We start from the raw sequence: 15,919 nt of genomic DNA on the forward strand, positions 1-15,919 counted from the left end.
GTCCTTTATGCCCTGGGAGATTTTGACAAAGGTTTTGGCATTTTGAAAACTGGAACGGAGTTCTGATAGCACGGATTCCTCTCCCCATACAGCGATCAGATCCCATACCTCCCGTTCAGTCCAGGCTGGAGCTCTTTTGCGATTCTGGGACTCCATCATGGTCACCTCTGCTTATGAGCTCTGCATGGTCACCTGCAGCTTGCCACGCTGGCCAAACAGGAAATGAGATGCAAAAGTTTGCGGTTCTTTTCCTGTCTACCTGGCCAGTGCATCTGAGTTGAGAGTGCTGTCCAGAGTGGTCACAATGGAGCACTCTGGGATAGCTCCCGGAGGCCAATACCATCGAATTGTGTCCACAGTACCCCAAATTCGACCCGGCAAGGCCGATTTCAGCGCTAATCCACTAGTCAGGGGTGGAGTAAGGTAATCGATTTTAAGTGCCCTTTAAGTCGAAATAAAGGGCTTCATCATGTGGACGGGTGTAGGTTTACATCGATTTAACACTGCTAAATTCGACCTAAAGTCCTAGTGTAGTCCAGGGCTTAAAGATCCAAGACATGCAGGTTGGAGGCCTGGGATCAATTTTCTAGGATGTCAAGCTTGTGATGTAAAACCAAATTTCTAAATCAGAGTACCCGATAAAACCTTGAGCTCTTACTGTCAAATTTAATTAGAACTTTATTTAACAATATCAGATTGCATATTTTCTGTATTTTCAAAGTTTTGAATCTTATGAAGTATGGTCTAATTTTTAATGAATTGGTGAGGAGTATTTTTTCCTCTCCAGATGTAGTGGAACCCAAATCTACAGAAAGGCTAGACAGGATGGGGCCTTACAGTATTTGCATGTGCATTTTGAGCCCTTTGAATTGGGTTTTCATAGAAACTGTTACTCAACATTAAGTATGGTGTGGCTGTGACATAGCACTGTAATACATTATTCAGGTTTAGAATTCTGTTGCCTTAGCTTCTTGGTTGACTTGTGATTTTTGGACCTGTAATGTGAAAAGAAGCAAAAGAACCTGAAAAAGAAAATCAGATAAGACAGTCACTATCTATCTATAGCTCTATAAATGATGAAATAATCACAAAAGAGAAAAACTTTTCCCCAAAAGCTAATGCTTTGGAAGCTTGATCTCTATATGTGGGAATGAAGAGGCTGCATTCATAGCAAACTACATTATTTAATTACTATGATGGTTCTCAGGATACCCAGGACTTTGAGTCACCTTGTTACCCTGCTGCCTCCAGCAAGTAGGAGAAGTGCTGGTGCTTAACTAGGTGTCAGCTGCTTCCTGACACCACCAGCCTGTTAGCAACCCAAACCCCTTATTTTACCTTGCAATTTAACAAGAGATGCCCCCAGTCCTGAGCCCCTTTGAAGCCTTTCCCCTGTTGTATCCAGCCCCTTATCCACTGATCACACACAGAAATACCATGTCTTCTGCCCCCCAAAGGGGACCATGCACACACCAGCTTGTATGTTTCAACTCAGGGTCAGCTCCTTGCTTAATATCACAGCACTAAGATATATTTATAGAATCGTAACTGGAAGGGACCTTGATAGGTCATCTATTCCAGTCCCCTACACTGAGGCAGGACTAAGTATTATCTAGATCATCCCTGATAACTGTAAGTTTAACCTGTTCTTAAAAACCTCCAATGATGTAGATTCTACAGCCTTCCTAGATAATTGGTTCCAGGGCTTAACTACCCTGACAGGAAGTTTTTCCTAATGTCTAACCTAAATCTCCCTTGTTGCAATATAAGCCCATTACTTCTTGTCCTGCCCTCAGTGGTTAAGGAGAACAATTTGTCCACTCCTCTTATAACAATGTTTTATGTACCTGAAGACTATTGTTATGTCTCCCCTCAATCTTCTCTTCTCCAAACTAAACAAACCCAGTTTTTTCAATCTTTTCTTCTAGGTCATGTTTTCTAGACTTTTAATTATTTTAGTTACCCTCCTCTGGACTTTCTCCAATTTGTTCACATCTTTCCCAAAGTATTATGCCCAGAACTGGACACAATACTGTTGAGGCCTTATTAGCATTGAGTGGAGTGGGAGAATTACTTCTCCTGTCTTGCTTACAACACTCCTGCTAGTACATCCCAGAATGTTTGATTCCTTTGCAACAGTGTTACACTGTTGACTCATTTATTTTGTGATCCACTAAAACCCTCAGATCCTTTTATGAAGTACTCCTTCCTAGGCAGTCATTTCCCATTTTGTATTTGTGCAATTGATTATTCCTTTCTGAGTTATAATGAAAACAATAATAAGTTGATTATCAAAGATTCAAGAGATAATGAATAAGGATCATGGAAACAAAAGGCTACACATAAAACCATAACATGCTTTTTGATACTAAACTTAACAGGCTAACCTTCTAGCTAAAGACGTCTTTTCTCTCCCAAAGTCTTTCTACAGCATTTCTAACTCAGGCCGGTTGAGTTTGCACCATGCCCATTTATTTCCTAAGTGCAGGATAAGAGGATGTCTTCTTTGCCTTCTACTTCTATCTCCAAAAGTCATTGTCTGTACTCAGAGACAGTATAACTCTCTGGGGTTTGTTTTTCCTGTGTGTTGCTGCCCTGTTGATTTCATATCTCTCTGTTGACTTTGTATGTAAATGATGCCCACTGTTTTACCTTACAAAGCTTAATTTACACCTCAACAAACACAGGTGAATAAACATCATTTGTTTGACGAAAAACCTGTTTGTCAAGTCTGCCTTAATACAGACTTTAAAACATGTTTTCATCATATAAACATAACTCCTTATACAGTGTATGTACATACATTTCACAATGCTGTTAATAACTGATGTGGCTCCAGCTTTCATTTAAGACCTCCCATGACATTCTTTGGTGAACCAGAATATAAATACCATAATCAGGACAGTCCAGTAAACCCCCTTGCCAATTAGCATTAAGAGTTTCTTGGGTCAAAATTGCATAAAAAAATTCAAATTTCTCAAAGAGAACAAAAATGTCTATAACAGCAGATCTCCCAGGCCAGGCTGTGGAGCACTGATGTTCAGCTGAGTGGTATCTCGTGGTCTGCAGAAAACTGGCTGCCTTTGTGGAGATACCTCTTTTCCTTGTTTCCATGTGTTAAATCACACAAAGAGAGCTAAACTTTAGAGCTGGTTGAAATCTTTTGTTTCTGTGGAAAATTTTAAAAATAAATTAAAAAAACCCCCAAATTTTCCATTCCCAGAAATTTTTCCCCCCAGAAATTTGAAAACCAAAATATTCAAGTTGGAAATCTTGCTGCCTCATGGGAGATGTAGTTCAGGTGTCTCAAGCTCCCATTCTCTTCTGTTGGCTGGACTTCCTGATCAGGTGACATCTCCCATGATGCACCCTGGTCTCCACTCTCTGAGAGGTGTGGTGGGTTTCCATGGGAATCCCTGGCCCTGATCCATCATGAGACGTGTTCCAGCTGGAGAGCCCGCCTCAGAGGAGAATGGGTATATGAAGGAACTGAACTACAACTGCCATAAAGCACCATGGCAGCATTTCTCAATCAAAATATTTCAGGTTTGGGGTGAAATATTTTTATTTTGGAGTGTTGAATTTTTCAATGAAAAATCAACTTTTTTCAGCAGAAAATGGACACTTTTTGAAATAATTTTTGTTTAATCAGACTTTCATTTTTCTGTCGAAAAACAGATGATTGTTTTCAGCCAACCCTGCTAAGATTACCTTATAGTCTTTCCAATATTATTTTTCAAAATAAACCATTTTTGATGTGCCAAAGAGATGATAACAGCTGGGAGATGGGTCCATGCAATTATGAATGAGAAGGGAGCTGCTCAATACAACAACCTTTCTATTAAGTTGTGCTCCATACTATACAAAAGATTGAGAATCCACTGATTTTTACTATCGATTTCAGTCTGCAGTGTTCTTATAAACACCTCCTGGTGACATAAGAAGGATTGAAGCTAATGCGGCTGTCTGTTAGATTGAAATTATTTTTAAAGGTTCAGCCATATGACCTCTGGTTATGTGAGGTCACATAGGGGTAGTGGAAGAGGAGATGGATTTGTGGTAGCAGGAGCTTGGACAGATATCAGTTGTGTCTACTTCCACAGCCCCATGTGTGTAATGCACATGCACACATGCAAAAGTGCACAACCAACTTAGGCGTGCTGAATATCATTCACCTGACTTAGAAAAAAGGATGCTAAACTATCACAGAATTTGTGTTAGAGTAGTACAGTGATTCTGATTTCAGTGGGACTCGTGAGTGTGTTTCTGATGAGCATTCTCTCAATCTGTTTGGAAAACCTGGGTGGGTGGCACAGAGGAAATGGTGACATAACTGAACATCTGTCAATGGATTCCAAATGTGCTGTTTCCTGTACTCCTAGAACAATGAGGAAAGTGAGGGGAAATCCAAATAAACTTTGTGTGACAGGGAAAGGAGAGGAAGCCTGAAACAATATCCAGGACACCATCGAGAATGGAACTACCACTTCCTACAGTGTTCAGGGGCAAAAAATACTGGAGGGGGCTCTAGACTAGACTCTTCAAAAGTTGGCCAGCAGCCACATCACCTTAGGTTGTGATCTTATCATATGTTAGAACTAAGTCATGTTAGGCCTGTCAGTACTTAGATGGGATGACCTCGAAGGAAAAGCTACGGTGGTGCAGGAAACGGAGTTGGTGATATAATAGGAAGTCACTCTTCCCTCTGACTGAGTGAACTCACTGCCCTTATGGGGCCTTCTGCTGCTGCAGGTGTTATCTTTTGGAAGAGATGTGAAACCAAGGACCTGATCACTAGTGACTATTAAGGGTGTCCCTGGAGTAGGAATGTTAGGTCTGGTGTCTTGGCCAAAGTCCAGGTTGTGTAATTCTAGTTTGCCTGAAAATGAGGGGACAGATCACTTGATGATTACCTGTTTTGTTCATTCCCCCTGGGGCACCTGGCATTGGCCACTGTCGGAAGACAAGATACTGGGCTAGATGGACATTTGATCTGACCCAGTATGGCTATTCTTACACTCTAAGATTTCTTTTGATAAAAGTCTTACTTCCTGTCCTAACATGTTGGATAGAGTTGATGTGTAGTTAAACATGTGCCACTTTCCATGTTTATGGGTACTGTAAGTAAAACTTTTTGTAAAGCACTTTGTGATTACTGAGGGTGAAAGGGGCTAAACTAAATGTAAAAATATTAGTATTTAGTATTAGATATTGGGTATGAGTTTGAGACCTTCTGAGGAGACCACAGTCCTATGAGTCTGAATGTGCACCCCGTGACGGGAAGAAACCAAATCCGAAAGTCAATGGGCATTTTGCCTGAGTAAAGATTGAATTAAGACAGAAGTTTCTGCCTGCCTGGCTGAACATGGAAGTGAACCCTTTGACTGGATCTCAGCTTCTAGGCAGCTGATTGAAACTATGTTCCTGGGAAGTTGGGAAAGGGGAGGGGAGGGCAGGAAAAAAAGCAATTTATCTGTATTATTATTGCCACCCAAATAATGAAATGAGTTGGAAAACAGAGTCAGCCTTTCAATGATTTATTTACCATGAAACAAACACCACCCATGATTAAGGGTATGTTTTAGTCATGGGTATTTTTAGGAAAAGTCATGGACAGGTCATGGGCAGTAAACAAAAATTCATGGCCGTGACCTGTCCATGACTTGTACTATATACTCCGACTAAATCTTGGGAGTGCCGAGGGTGCTCGTGTGGGTGTGTGGGTGCTTGGGGGGAGCGAACCAGGGGCGCTGTGGGTGACTGGGGGCCCTGCAGGTGTTGGGGGGGCAGTCCGGGGGGCTCAGCAATTGCTGGGGGAGTGGTCCGGGGGTCATCATGGGTGTTGGGGTGGGGTGGGGGAGGAGTTGGCAGGGCTGGCAGGCTCCCTACCCACATGTCCCTCCCTAAGCTCGTAGCTCCGTACGCTGCCAGCTCCGCAGTTCCCATTGGCTGGGAACCAATGGGAGCTGTGGGGGTGGTGCCTGCGGGAGGAGGCAGCGCTTGGAGCTAGGAGCTGAGGGAGGAACATGTGGACAAGGTAAGCGCCGCCCAGAGCCTTCACCTCTTCCTGCGCCCCAACTCACAGCCCTGAACCCTCTCCCATACCCAAACTCCTCCTTTTGCTGTTTGGGTGGCGGGGGACGGTGGCCTAAGACTGCCCCGGCAGTGGCAGGTATGACTGGTCCAGGGGTTGCCTGAGCTGCTTGGGCAGCCCTGGAGCCAGCACACTGGCCGCTGCAGAAGTCACGGAGGTCATGGAAAGTCACGGAATCCATGACTTCCACGACCTCTGTGACAAACTTGCAGCCTTGCTCATGATGAATATTGAAAAGAAAGTGAGAAGCTGTGACCAGTCTGGTGGTCTCTTCTAGCTGATCTTCCTGTGCTCTCTGGTCTGAATTGTAGGTTGCTGTGTGTCTAGGGCTGGCCTTAGCTGGCCAGGAGTTAGTTGTGAGGTATTGCTTTGCTTGAGCAATGTTAGAGATCACACAATACATCTGCACTCACACCGAGATAAAACACTTTCGCTCACATGCAATCCACAGGGCCATTTTCATGTGGTCAGAGACATGCGCAAACAGCACTCACGTAGGTAGATGCGTACTCACACAAGTGGAGATGTGCACACACTTGTACACCCATTACTTACATGGTATGGATATGCTGGACTGATGGTTGAGATCACATACACATCCAATACACCCACCCTTCACACCTCCCACCCCAAATATACACAACACTTCTAGTACTGGGTCTTTATTTAATGTCTGGTAGCCAGAAAGGCAGCAGGCACCCAACACTGGGGTATGGATGTGGTAGAATATCAGAGATCACACACATACAGAAATACATATACACTGACACAAAATAGCTTCATATTCATTTCATTGAATCAGCGTCGCATCGGAGTCATTACTCGTGTGTGGTGATCATTCTCGGATGTGAGATGCTCTCAGTGACAGCTGCTTTTGTTTTCTTAAAGTACATAAAATCACATGTTCCAAGAACGTGGGAGGGGCAGAAAACAAGGACAAAAATTCAAACTTTGCTACTCTGGCTTGTCTCTCTCCCCTCCCTCCCCCAAGAGTTTCCTCAGTGCTTCATACATTTAAATCCTCCTCTTTAGGTCATTTTTTCATCCCTGCACTATGATTCTGAAGTTCCTCCTGTTTAGCTAGTTCTGCATGTGGGACTGAAAATGTACCTAGACCTAAGCCTTTTTCCTACTAATCTAAAGCTAGCTTCCAAGTCCTCTCTCCTACACCTATCTTAGGTACTTATATGGCCTCCACCACCTCAATGTGTAAGCAGTTCACAATATGTAAAGTATTGAGTGCACCGTATCCCGGGGGTGGGGGTGGTGGTGGTAGTGGTGGTAAGGAAGTGCTATTATTCCCATTTTACAGATGGGGAATGGAGGCACAGAGGGGCCAAGTGACTTGCCCAGAGTCACACAAGAACTCTGGGGCAGAGCAGGGTCTCTTCTAAGTGCTAGGCTAGTGCCCTAATCCCTGGACCACCCATCTCTTCTACATCACTCTCTGTCATGAATACCGATATACATCCCAACCGCAGACTCCTCCACGGCACTCACTAACAGTGTATTGCTGTCTCATGAGACCTGCCACCTTCACACTGATATCCCAAGACGCCTAACTATTTACATCTCTACCTATCGAATCCCGTTCCACATCTCACAACTGGAACTTCCTTTTTGCCTGAGGAACTGTCACTGTCCTTTACATATTTCAAGAGGCGAGTCCTCCTCTTAGGGAATTTGCCCCCCCCTCCACTTTTCCCCCCTCCCATTCCGAGAGCTGTACTTGGTTTCCTGCAATCTACATGTTTTGTACCTATTTGAATTCAGACAATTATCTCCCTTTTTGATAGGGTGTTGCACTGGCTGGTGAGTGAATAGGAGACTTTCCATCAGACTCTAGCACTGACTTGCTTTGCCCTGTGGAATGCTTCCCTCTGGGTTGGAAGCCATTATTTTTAACATCTTCTTAAACATTTTTTTTTAAATACAATTCTAAAAGCTTAAAATAACTCTATACAAATAAATAGGAAAAAATGTATCACAATTTCCACTTTGTCCCACAGCACGTGGCAAGGAAAATATCTCTCTACACGGGATAGAATACTTTTTGGTGCATAGCTCCTACTGAGATATTGTGTGTGCTGTACCGCCATCTAGTGGATATAGTTTGTCACATCTCTGGCCACTTAAGTAGGAAATTTGTGGGTGCTAGATATTACAATAGATCTCACTCCCTTTACCTCTATGAGAAGAATTCACAGGTTATTTACAACCAGGGAGCAAGACCAGGCAAGGAGTCTTTGGATCTAACTCCAGACCCATTCCTCTCTGACATCGGAGCGGCACCAGATGGGAGCCAAGGAAATTTGGGCAGATTAACATTTAATCCAGCATTTACCCAGCTGGTCTTCCACTAAATGCAGGCTCTGGAGTCGTTCCTGTCATTTACCCTACAGGCTAGATCTCCATCATGACCTCAGATTTTAGTTCAGTGCTGCAGGGAGGTAAAAGCATAAACTCCCTTTTAGGGACATGCTTGCTGTCATATTTAAATCAGAACCTTGTAACTTGTTCCCAGCTGTGGGGATGGGTGCCACAAATGCTTGTAAAAATAACAACAGTAATAAAAATAGTGAATAATGCAGGATCTCTAATAACACTCTTAGTTTGGCTGTTTCAGCTGGATGTTCCCTGAGGTTTGACAGTGATCCTGGCACTTGAGCTGGGATTTCTTGTGTTGGAGGAAAGTTCTACTCTGGATTCTAAGAGTTCACAAACTTCGTCCATTGCTCTGATGCAGGACTCAAGGTTTTCAGCCAGTTTCTGGATTTTTGCCTTTAGCACAGCTTGGCTCACCTTTGTGACCTCCCTCGTGTACTCTGGCACAAGAAAGTTGCGCGAACCGTAGAATACCATGAAGCAGAGGGAATTGTACAGTGAGATGGAAGCGTTTTTCTCTGACTGGAGCAACAGGGGGTCCATTGGGCCCTGTCCACGGTGGAGGAATTCTAGGCAGCTCAGGATTTCCCTCATCTGGTTCTGACAGTTCACTGCGATCTCCTGCACCCTTCTCAGTTCCCTGGAGTTAGAGAGTACTAAGGAGAGATCGGAAGTGACATTGACAGCCCCTCCGGCAGAGGCTACGCCCAGCCCCACAGCAGAAGCCAGGAGAGATGCTCCTAAAGTGGCAGGGCTCAAGGAGAGCCCCACGATGGCTGTGATTGCTCCTACTGCACTCAGGGAACTCCCGGTGATGTTTGCAATCAGGGATCGCCTGCGCAGCTTGTTGATGTTACGTGCAATCTCGCGAAGCTTCCTGATCTGGCCATGCAGTCTGCTTCTCTGATTCAGCAGCAGCATTTGGAAGTGGCGTGTAGGGTCCAGTGCTGTAGGAAAGGTTATAGCACTTCTCTCCATGGCCCTGTCAGGAAATACAAACAGATGGGCTTTACTCAGCCGGTCAGTCTTAGGAGTGTGTGTTTGAGGATTGGTTCAAGGCCCTGTCTGCTATATCAAGGTAGTGCAGATACCAGGGAGGTGAATCTCAGGCACTTCTTCCTTGATGGAGATCCTATGGGATTTATCCTGGGTCCTTTCTATTTAAAGGTGGCAAATACAGAGACTGATGAGGTGAAGCCTAAAGGGGTAATCCCTAGGACATGGATTCTCAGTGGAGGTCAGGTTCCCCATGGGGAGTTGCAAACATGTTTCAGGAGGGTCCTGCATCCATCATCTTTTTCTTTAAGGTTAGTTGGGAGTCAGATCCTGAAACATTTTTCTATTGTCACTGTATGGAAAATGTTGAGAACCAGGTTTCTAGGGTGAATTTGAATGGGAAGATAGTAGAATAAATGATTAAACAATCAATTTGTAAGCACTTAGAGGATAATAAGGTGATAAGTAACAGCCAACATGGATTTGTCAAGAACAAATCAGGCAAAACCAATTTAATTTCCTACTTTGACAGGATTACTGGCCTAGTGGATGGGGGGAAGCTGTAGACAGGATATATCTTGATTTTAGTAAAGCTTTTGATACAGTCCCACATGATATTCTTCAAATACGTTAAGGACTGTAATAAAGAGGATAGTAATTGATTATTTTCCAGGTCGCCTGGAGGTAGGACAAGACCTAATGGACTTATTCTGCCGCAAGGGTGATTGAGGGTAGATATTAGGAAAATCTTTCTAATTATAAGGATAGTTAAGTCCTGTAACAGGCTTCCAAGGGAGGTTGTGGAATCCCTATCATTGGAGGTTTTTAAGAACAGGCTGGACAAATACCTTTCAGGGATGGTCTAGGTTTACTTAGTCCTGACTCAGTGTGGGGGGGCTGGACTTGGTGACCTCTTTTCAGGCTGTGAGCCTTGTGTGATCATTACTTCACTACCGGTGCCCTGTACTTAGCTTAAGGGAAAAGTGCAACAATCTAATGATAATGCCTAGCTCTTTATAAAGCACTTTTCATAGTTGCTCTCAAATCGCTTTCAAAAGTATCGTTATCCCCATTTTACAGATAGGTAAACTGAGGCACAGAATGACATGACTTGCCCAAGGTCGCACAGCAGCAGAGCTGGGAAGAGAATCAGATCTCCTGAGTCCCAATGCAGTGGCCACACTGCCTCCCTAGCTAAAGCAGCTTTGCAAAGGAGCTACAAATATGTGTACACTGCAGCCAGCGGTGTGATTGCAGCATGTGTAGCTATCCCTGAGCTAGCTTTAATCTAGCAATGGTGAGTACCAATAGCGGTGAAGTTGTGGCAGGATGTACTTCAGCACGAGCTGTACAAATCTGCCCAAGATCTGGGGTATTACTTGGGCAGCTAGTCCATGCTGAAATCCATGCTGCCGCGCCTTCAGTGCTATTGGTACTTGCACTAGCTAGATTAAAGCTTGCTCGGGTATATCTATACGACCTGCAATCACATCTCACATCTACAGTGCAAGGGGTTCTCAGGACAAATTATTTAGTGGCCTCAGAGTGCGGCCCCCGACTCTTGCTGGTGGCTGCTCTCACACTTTCCTCTGAAATACTTAATTAGCGTTAGGAAAAACAAATAAATATGCACATATACACGTCCAAATCATTGTAATTTATTTATTGCTAGCTAGCAAGTCTGCTGTGAAAAGTGGTATTAACAAACATACAAGTATCATTTGTCATAGCAGACTTACTCAGCCCCAAGAAGTCTGGGGACAAATTAAGCCCTGGATGGGGGATCGGGAGAGGCAACAGGGCCCAGGGGCAATGGCGGGGGGGAGGGGGGCTGGAGCCTAAAACCCCGTGGCTGGTGCCCAAAGCCTTGTGGCAGGAGCCTGCCTTCCCTGCCACCCCCGGGCTGAAGCCCAAATCCTGAGCCCCACCGCCCCTGGGAAAGTGGGGAACTCACCGGCTTCCCAACTCTTGCTAGAAGCCCCAGCAACCAAGGCTGTCCATTGAGGACACCAGGGATGGGGAGGGGGCACTGGTTTCCCCCTCCCCAATCACAGCCCAGGCGGCTGTAGCCACAAGAAGAGCCCCTGGTGGCCACATGGAGGCCACATTTGATAAACACTGGAGATAGACCCTTAGAGGTTGTTTCCTGTCTGATACAATTTCATGTGGAAAGACAGGCAGCCACTAGAGTGCCAGAGGATGAAAGATTTCTGTGGCAGGGATCCTAACCCACCCCAACTCTAGAAGACACAGGTAACCAAATCAACGCATTAACACTATTCTCAACCACCGTTCCTGTCCCCTAAACTGGTACAGATGATAAGCACTGAGCCAAACATTTGCGCAGAACATAATCTGATATGATGATAATATATAAGAAATCAATTCTGGTAGCCCCTTAATCATTTGCGCGACTGATTTTCTTGCTGAGAAAATGAACATTTTTCTAAAAAGAAAACTGCAGTTGCACAGACACTACTAGTAAAATAATAATTTTAAATATAGCCCCCTCCATTCCAGGCTTCCCTGGGGTCTCTCCCAATTTACAGGGAGAACAGAATCTCCAGCCGTTCTCTCCCTCCCCCAGTTTTCAGAAAAAAGTTCCCTATGTAATTAATTATATAAATAATAATAATGATTAATATAATTAATAATAGAGATGTGTCTGAAACAGACCAAAAACGTTTCTGGGCAGAATACTGTTTCCTAATCAAGGGTGCTGAAGGGGTCCCAAGGAATAATATTTCCAACTTACCTTTTGTTTCCAGCAAGTCTCACCAAGGACAAATTTTATGCTGTTTCTGGATGAACCCAATTTATAGTTCCCACGAACCAATTGCTGCAGTGGGAATGCTTTGCCTCATAGTGGGAGTCTGCCATTTCCTGCCCCCCTCGTCCAGAAGGATGTGACACACTGGAAAGTGACCTGGAGACAGTGCAGCACACATCATGTTCAGGAAATGATCCCGTCAAATGAACATTGTGTGTTCGCTTTTCCTGAAGTGCAGAAAAAAAAAATCCGACTATTCCTGGCTCTGAATGAGAGCAGTCATCCTCTTAGGGGAATCACTGCCCTTCCTCCCCTTTAAATAGCTAGTGACTTTATCTAGTACTACACCGAATGAGATGAGTGCTAGCCAGTCAGCTTGCTGGATGAGTGAACCCTCATGTGCTTGTAACAAATAAGGAATAAATAAAATACACTTTCAACCAATCAGTTTATTCGCTAAGCCTAGTGTACTTTTAAAAACTGAACTCTGATGGAGATCCTAGTTCCTGACTGGCTGGAGCACACACACAACATGAAAGAATCACTGGCCTACACCAGGGAAGCTGTCATCGGTGGCGATCAATCGGTGTAGCTGCACCAGTGCTGACTCTTGAGTGTAGACAGGATCATGCAGAGGTTTGTAGTGACTGAGCTAATAGAGGTTTATCCCTTATCCTGACTTTGTTCTGTTTACAGTCCTTACCTGTTGTGTCATATTGAATTGAGGCTGTACATTCCTCACGGTAGGGACTGTATTTATATTTCCTTTTGTTAGGTGCCTAGCATGGTATTGGACATTCAAATAATTTGTGACCAGAATGAAGGGTGCATTTGCTGGATAAATTAGTCATAATGAATTAGTCACCCAGCTCTAGTTCTAACACACCCTCTGGCCTGCCTTTAGACAAGCGACGTTGGCAAAGTCCTGGGTGTGCCATATTTTTCCTGGGAAAGTGCATATTCCAGGAGAGGGCCGCCTCAGTGCCATTCTTTGTATTATTGACCATGTCAGTGACCAAAACCCAAGTGTAAGCTGAAAATCTTCTTGTAGTAGCCAGCTATCTACCTATGCACACAGGATGGCCTTTTAGTTAGTTGGCAGGTGGTCTCTCACCAGAAGTGTTATAAATAATCAGAGCTGAGGATATGTTTGTTGGTGTGAAGGTTTGCATGGCACTGAGGACGGATGTGGCTGAGGAGATGGTGGAGAAGACAGAACAAACATTGAACAGCTACAGGTGACCCCTGCCGATAGTGGTGGTGGTGGTGGGGGGGGGCGGGGGGGGCGGAATGAGGGCAGCGGCTTCAGCAGTGTTACTGAGCATGCTCAGTCCGTGTGAGCATGCTCAGTATAAGCCAAGCAGCAAACCTGCCCCCCCCGGCCCCCGCGTCTCCTCTGGACTATCACCATTCATACAACAAAGTGCTGTTAAGGACAAGTATACTGGAAGTACTGACCTAGATATCTGTGATTAAATGAACCACAGCGTGTTTCATTTGTAGAGCTGATTGGATTCCAGCCCCCACCAATGGAAAAATTTGACTGTTCAAAAATCTCAAAACTGAAAAAAAAAATGACCAGCCCTATACATTTGGTTTGCAACCTCTCTTGCAGAACCTAAAACTTGATGAGGACTGGTGTACTGCTCTGAGCACAGGGCTAGGAACCAGGAATGTCTGAGTGTTAATTCTGACTCTGTTGCCGGGACAAGTCAAGTATCCTCTTGGATTCATGTGCCTCCTCTGTAAAATGGTAAGAATATTTATCAACATCACCCAGCTGATGTGAAGATTCATTAATTTGTATTTGTCCCATGCTTTGAAGATGAAAAATGCCAGGTAAGTGACAAAAATGTTTTGTTGGGGAAGAGAATGTGCACAAATGCAGCTGTGAATGGAATGTTGTATTGGGGCTTCAAATACGTTACCAGCTTCTGGGGCTTTGACAGGCCAAAAGGGTGTGTTTTTCAATTGTATTTGCTCAATTGAATTAGCGTAACACAACTAAAAACCCTCTAAAATTCTTGTACGGCTACATTAGGAAAATGGTTGAGTTGTTTAAAACATGCTAGCTAATACCTTTTCAAAGCCAAGATCTAGTCTACACTACAAAAGTTTGCTGGTATAACTATACAGATATAATCCGCCTAGCATAGGTGTAGTTTATACTGTACCTGCAAAAGAGGGCTTTTGCCAATATGACTTTTTCCAGTTTGTAGAACAAAATATGCTATGCTGATTAAAGGACTTTTTTGCAGGTATAACTGCATTTGCGCAAGGGCTTTTGCTGGTATATAAATGTCATAAAAATCCACACCTCTAACTGGCATTATTACACTGGCAAAAGTTTTACGTGTATAGCCAGGGCAAGTTGTAGTTTTTAACATGTTAACACTGCTGGCTAACACAGCTTGAGATGTGTTAACATGCCTTTTAATAAGGGTTATCAGGGTTTTCAGCTGTGGGGAGCTGACATGATTGAACAAGCATGACTGGCAACACATTATTTTTGCCTGTGAAGACAGGGCCTTGTAGCCTAGAGGAGACTGTTTTCCGTAATCCATGGAGGATGATTACAGCTCTAGTATCACCACCATTCCAATGGACAGTGAAGCAATTTCAGCTGCTTTGTGGTTGATCTTGTCAGCAGCATTCCTCCCCGTGGGACCGTGAGCATGGAAATAATGGCTGCTTCCACAGCTCCTTGTGGCTTTGTCTAGGAAAAAAGTGCTTTTTCAAGCATTTGAGCCACAGGTTTTAACTGTGTCTATGTTGGTGCAAAGTGGGGTTGTCAGTTGAGCTAACTGGATTGAACCCCTCCCTCCCCCCAGCAAACTCTCTTTCCCTAGCGTAGACAAAGCCATAGAGGCCCAGCGGTAAAACACAGGGCAAGTAGCAGGGGGAGGTTGATTGGCCAGTACCATACATGGCCAGCTACCTCCCACCCCCAACTATAAAACAGAGAGGAGGACAGATTATTGTCTTTTGCATGAGCCTGACTGTAACACTTCCACTCTCCCTCACTCCTTTTGGTGGCCAGGTGGCAACCAGAGGCAGCAATCTTACAGAGATAAGCACAGCACCCTTAGGAGTAACTGACTGCTTGCCAGAGCCAGGAAGGATATTTTTGCTACGGTGTTCCCCACCACAATTTAATCTAGCATGGAGGGCTCTCCCACCCCCAGCAAGGATGCATGTTTTATGCCTTCCTTGGAGGACTGATCAGTTCAGTTATTCAAGGGATTTCACTGGAGTTTTCTAACACTTTTTATTCTCTGTCAAGCAGCCCTTGGAGGAGCTCCAGATCACTCGGTTAAGCTAGGGTCTGGCGACTTGAAGGCTAGTTGTTTGGTATTTTTCTCTTGCAGCAAGCAGTGGGGCAGAAGGTCATGTACGGGAAAGTGACATGGGACCAATCAGCACCCCTCTGGTGCAGGGAGCCCCACTGAGCAGGATTTCCCACATCTGGATCACCTGGCTGTGTGTCAATGCCAGGGATCATAGATTCATGAGGTTGTTAGCCTCGCTGTAGTGATGGGCTGCCCTGAATAGGAGGTCACATGATAGGCACTGGGAACTCAGCTAATGGAGCTGGTCACTGGGATATGATTGACAGGCCAGCTATTCCCACCCCCATGACCTTTTGCACATCCATCCAGTTGGCTAGAGCTAAA

General features: G+C 44.5%; 1 protein-coding gene across 1 annotated transcript; it reads right to left on the reverse strand.

Annotated features, from left to right (window-relative positions):
* Nucleotides 1–8,716: 8,716 nt before the first annotated feature.
* On the reverse strand, nucleotides 8,717–9,457 carry APOLD1 (apolipoprotein L domain containing 1). Its single transcript, XM_077807617.1, has one exon. The coding sequence runs from the start codon at nucleotides 9,455–9,457 to the stop codon at nucleotides 8,717–8,719; it is 741 nt and encodes a 246-aa protein (XP_077663743.1).
* Between the last annotated feature and the right edge of the window lie 6,462 nt (nucleotides 9,458–15,919).

The sequence above is a fragment of the Eretmochelys imbricata genome, chromosome 1, assembly GCF_965152235.1.
Source record: "Eretmochelys imbricata isolate rEreImb1 chromosome 1, rEreImb1.hap1, whole genome shotgun sequence".
In the NCBI taxonomy this organism is placed as follows: Eukaryota; Metazoa; Chordata; order Testudines; family Cheloniidae; genus Eretmochelys; species Eretmochelys imbricata.

Coding starts and splice junctions, on each gene's coding strand:
- APOLD1 (XM_077807617.1), bottom strand. CDS start 9,457: ATGGAGAGAAGTGCTATAACCTTTCCTACAGCACTGGACCCTACACGC.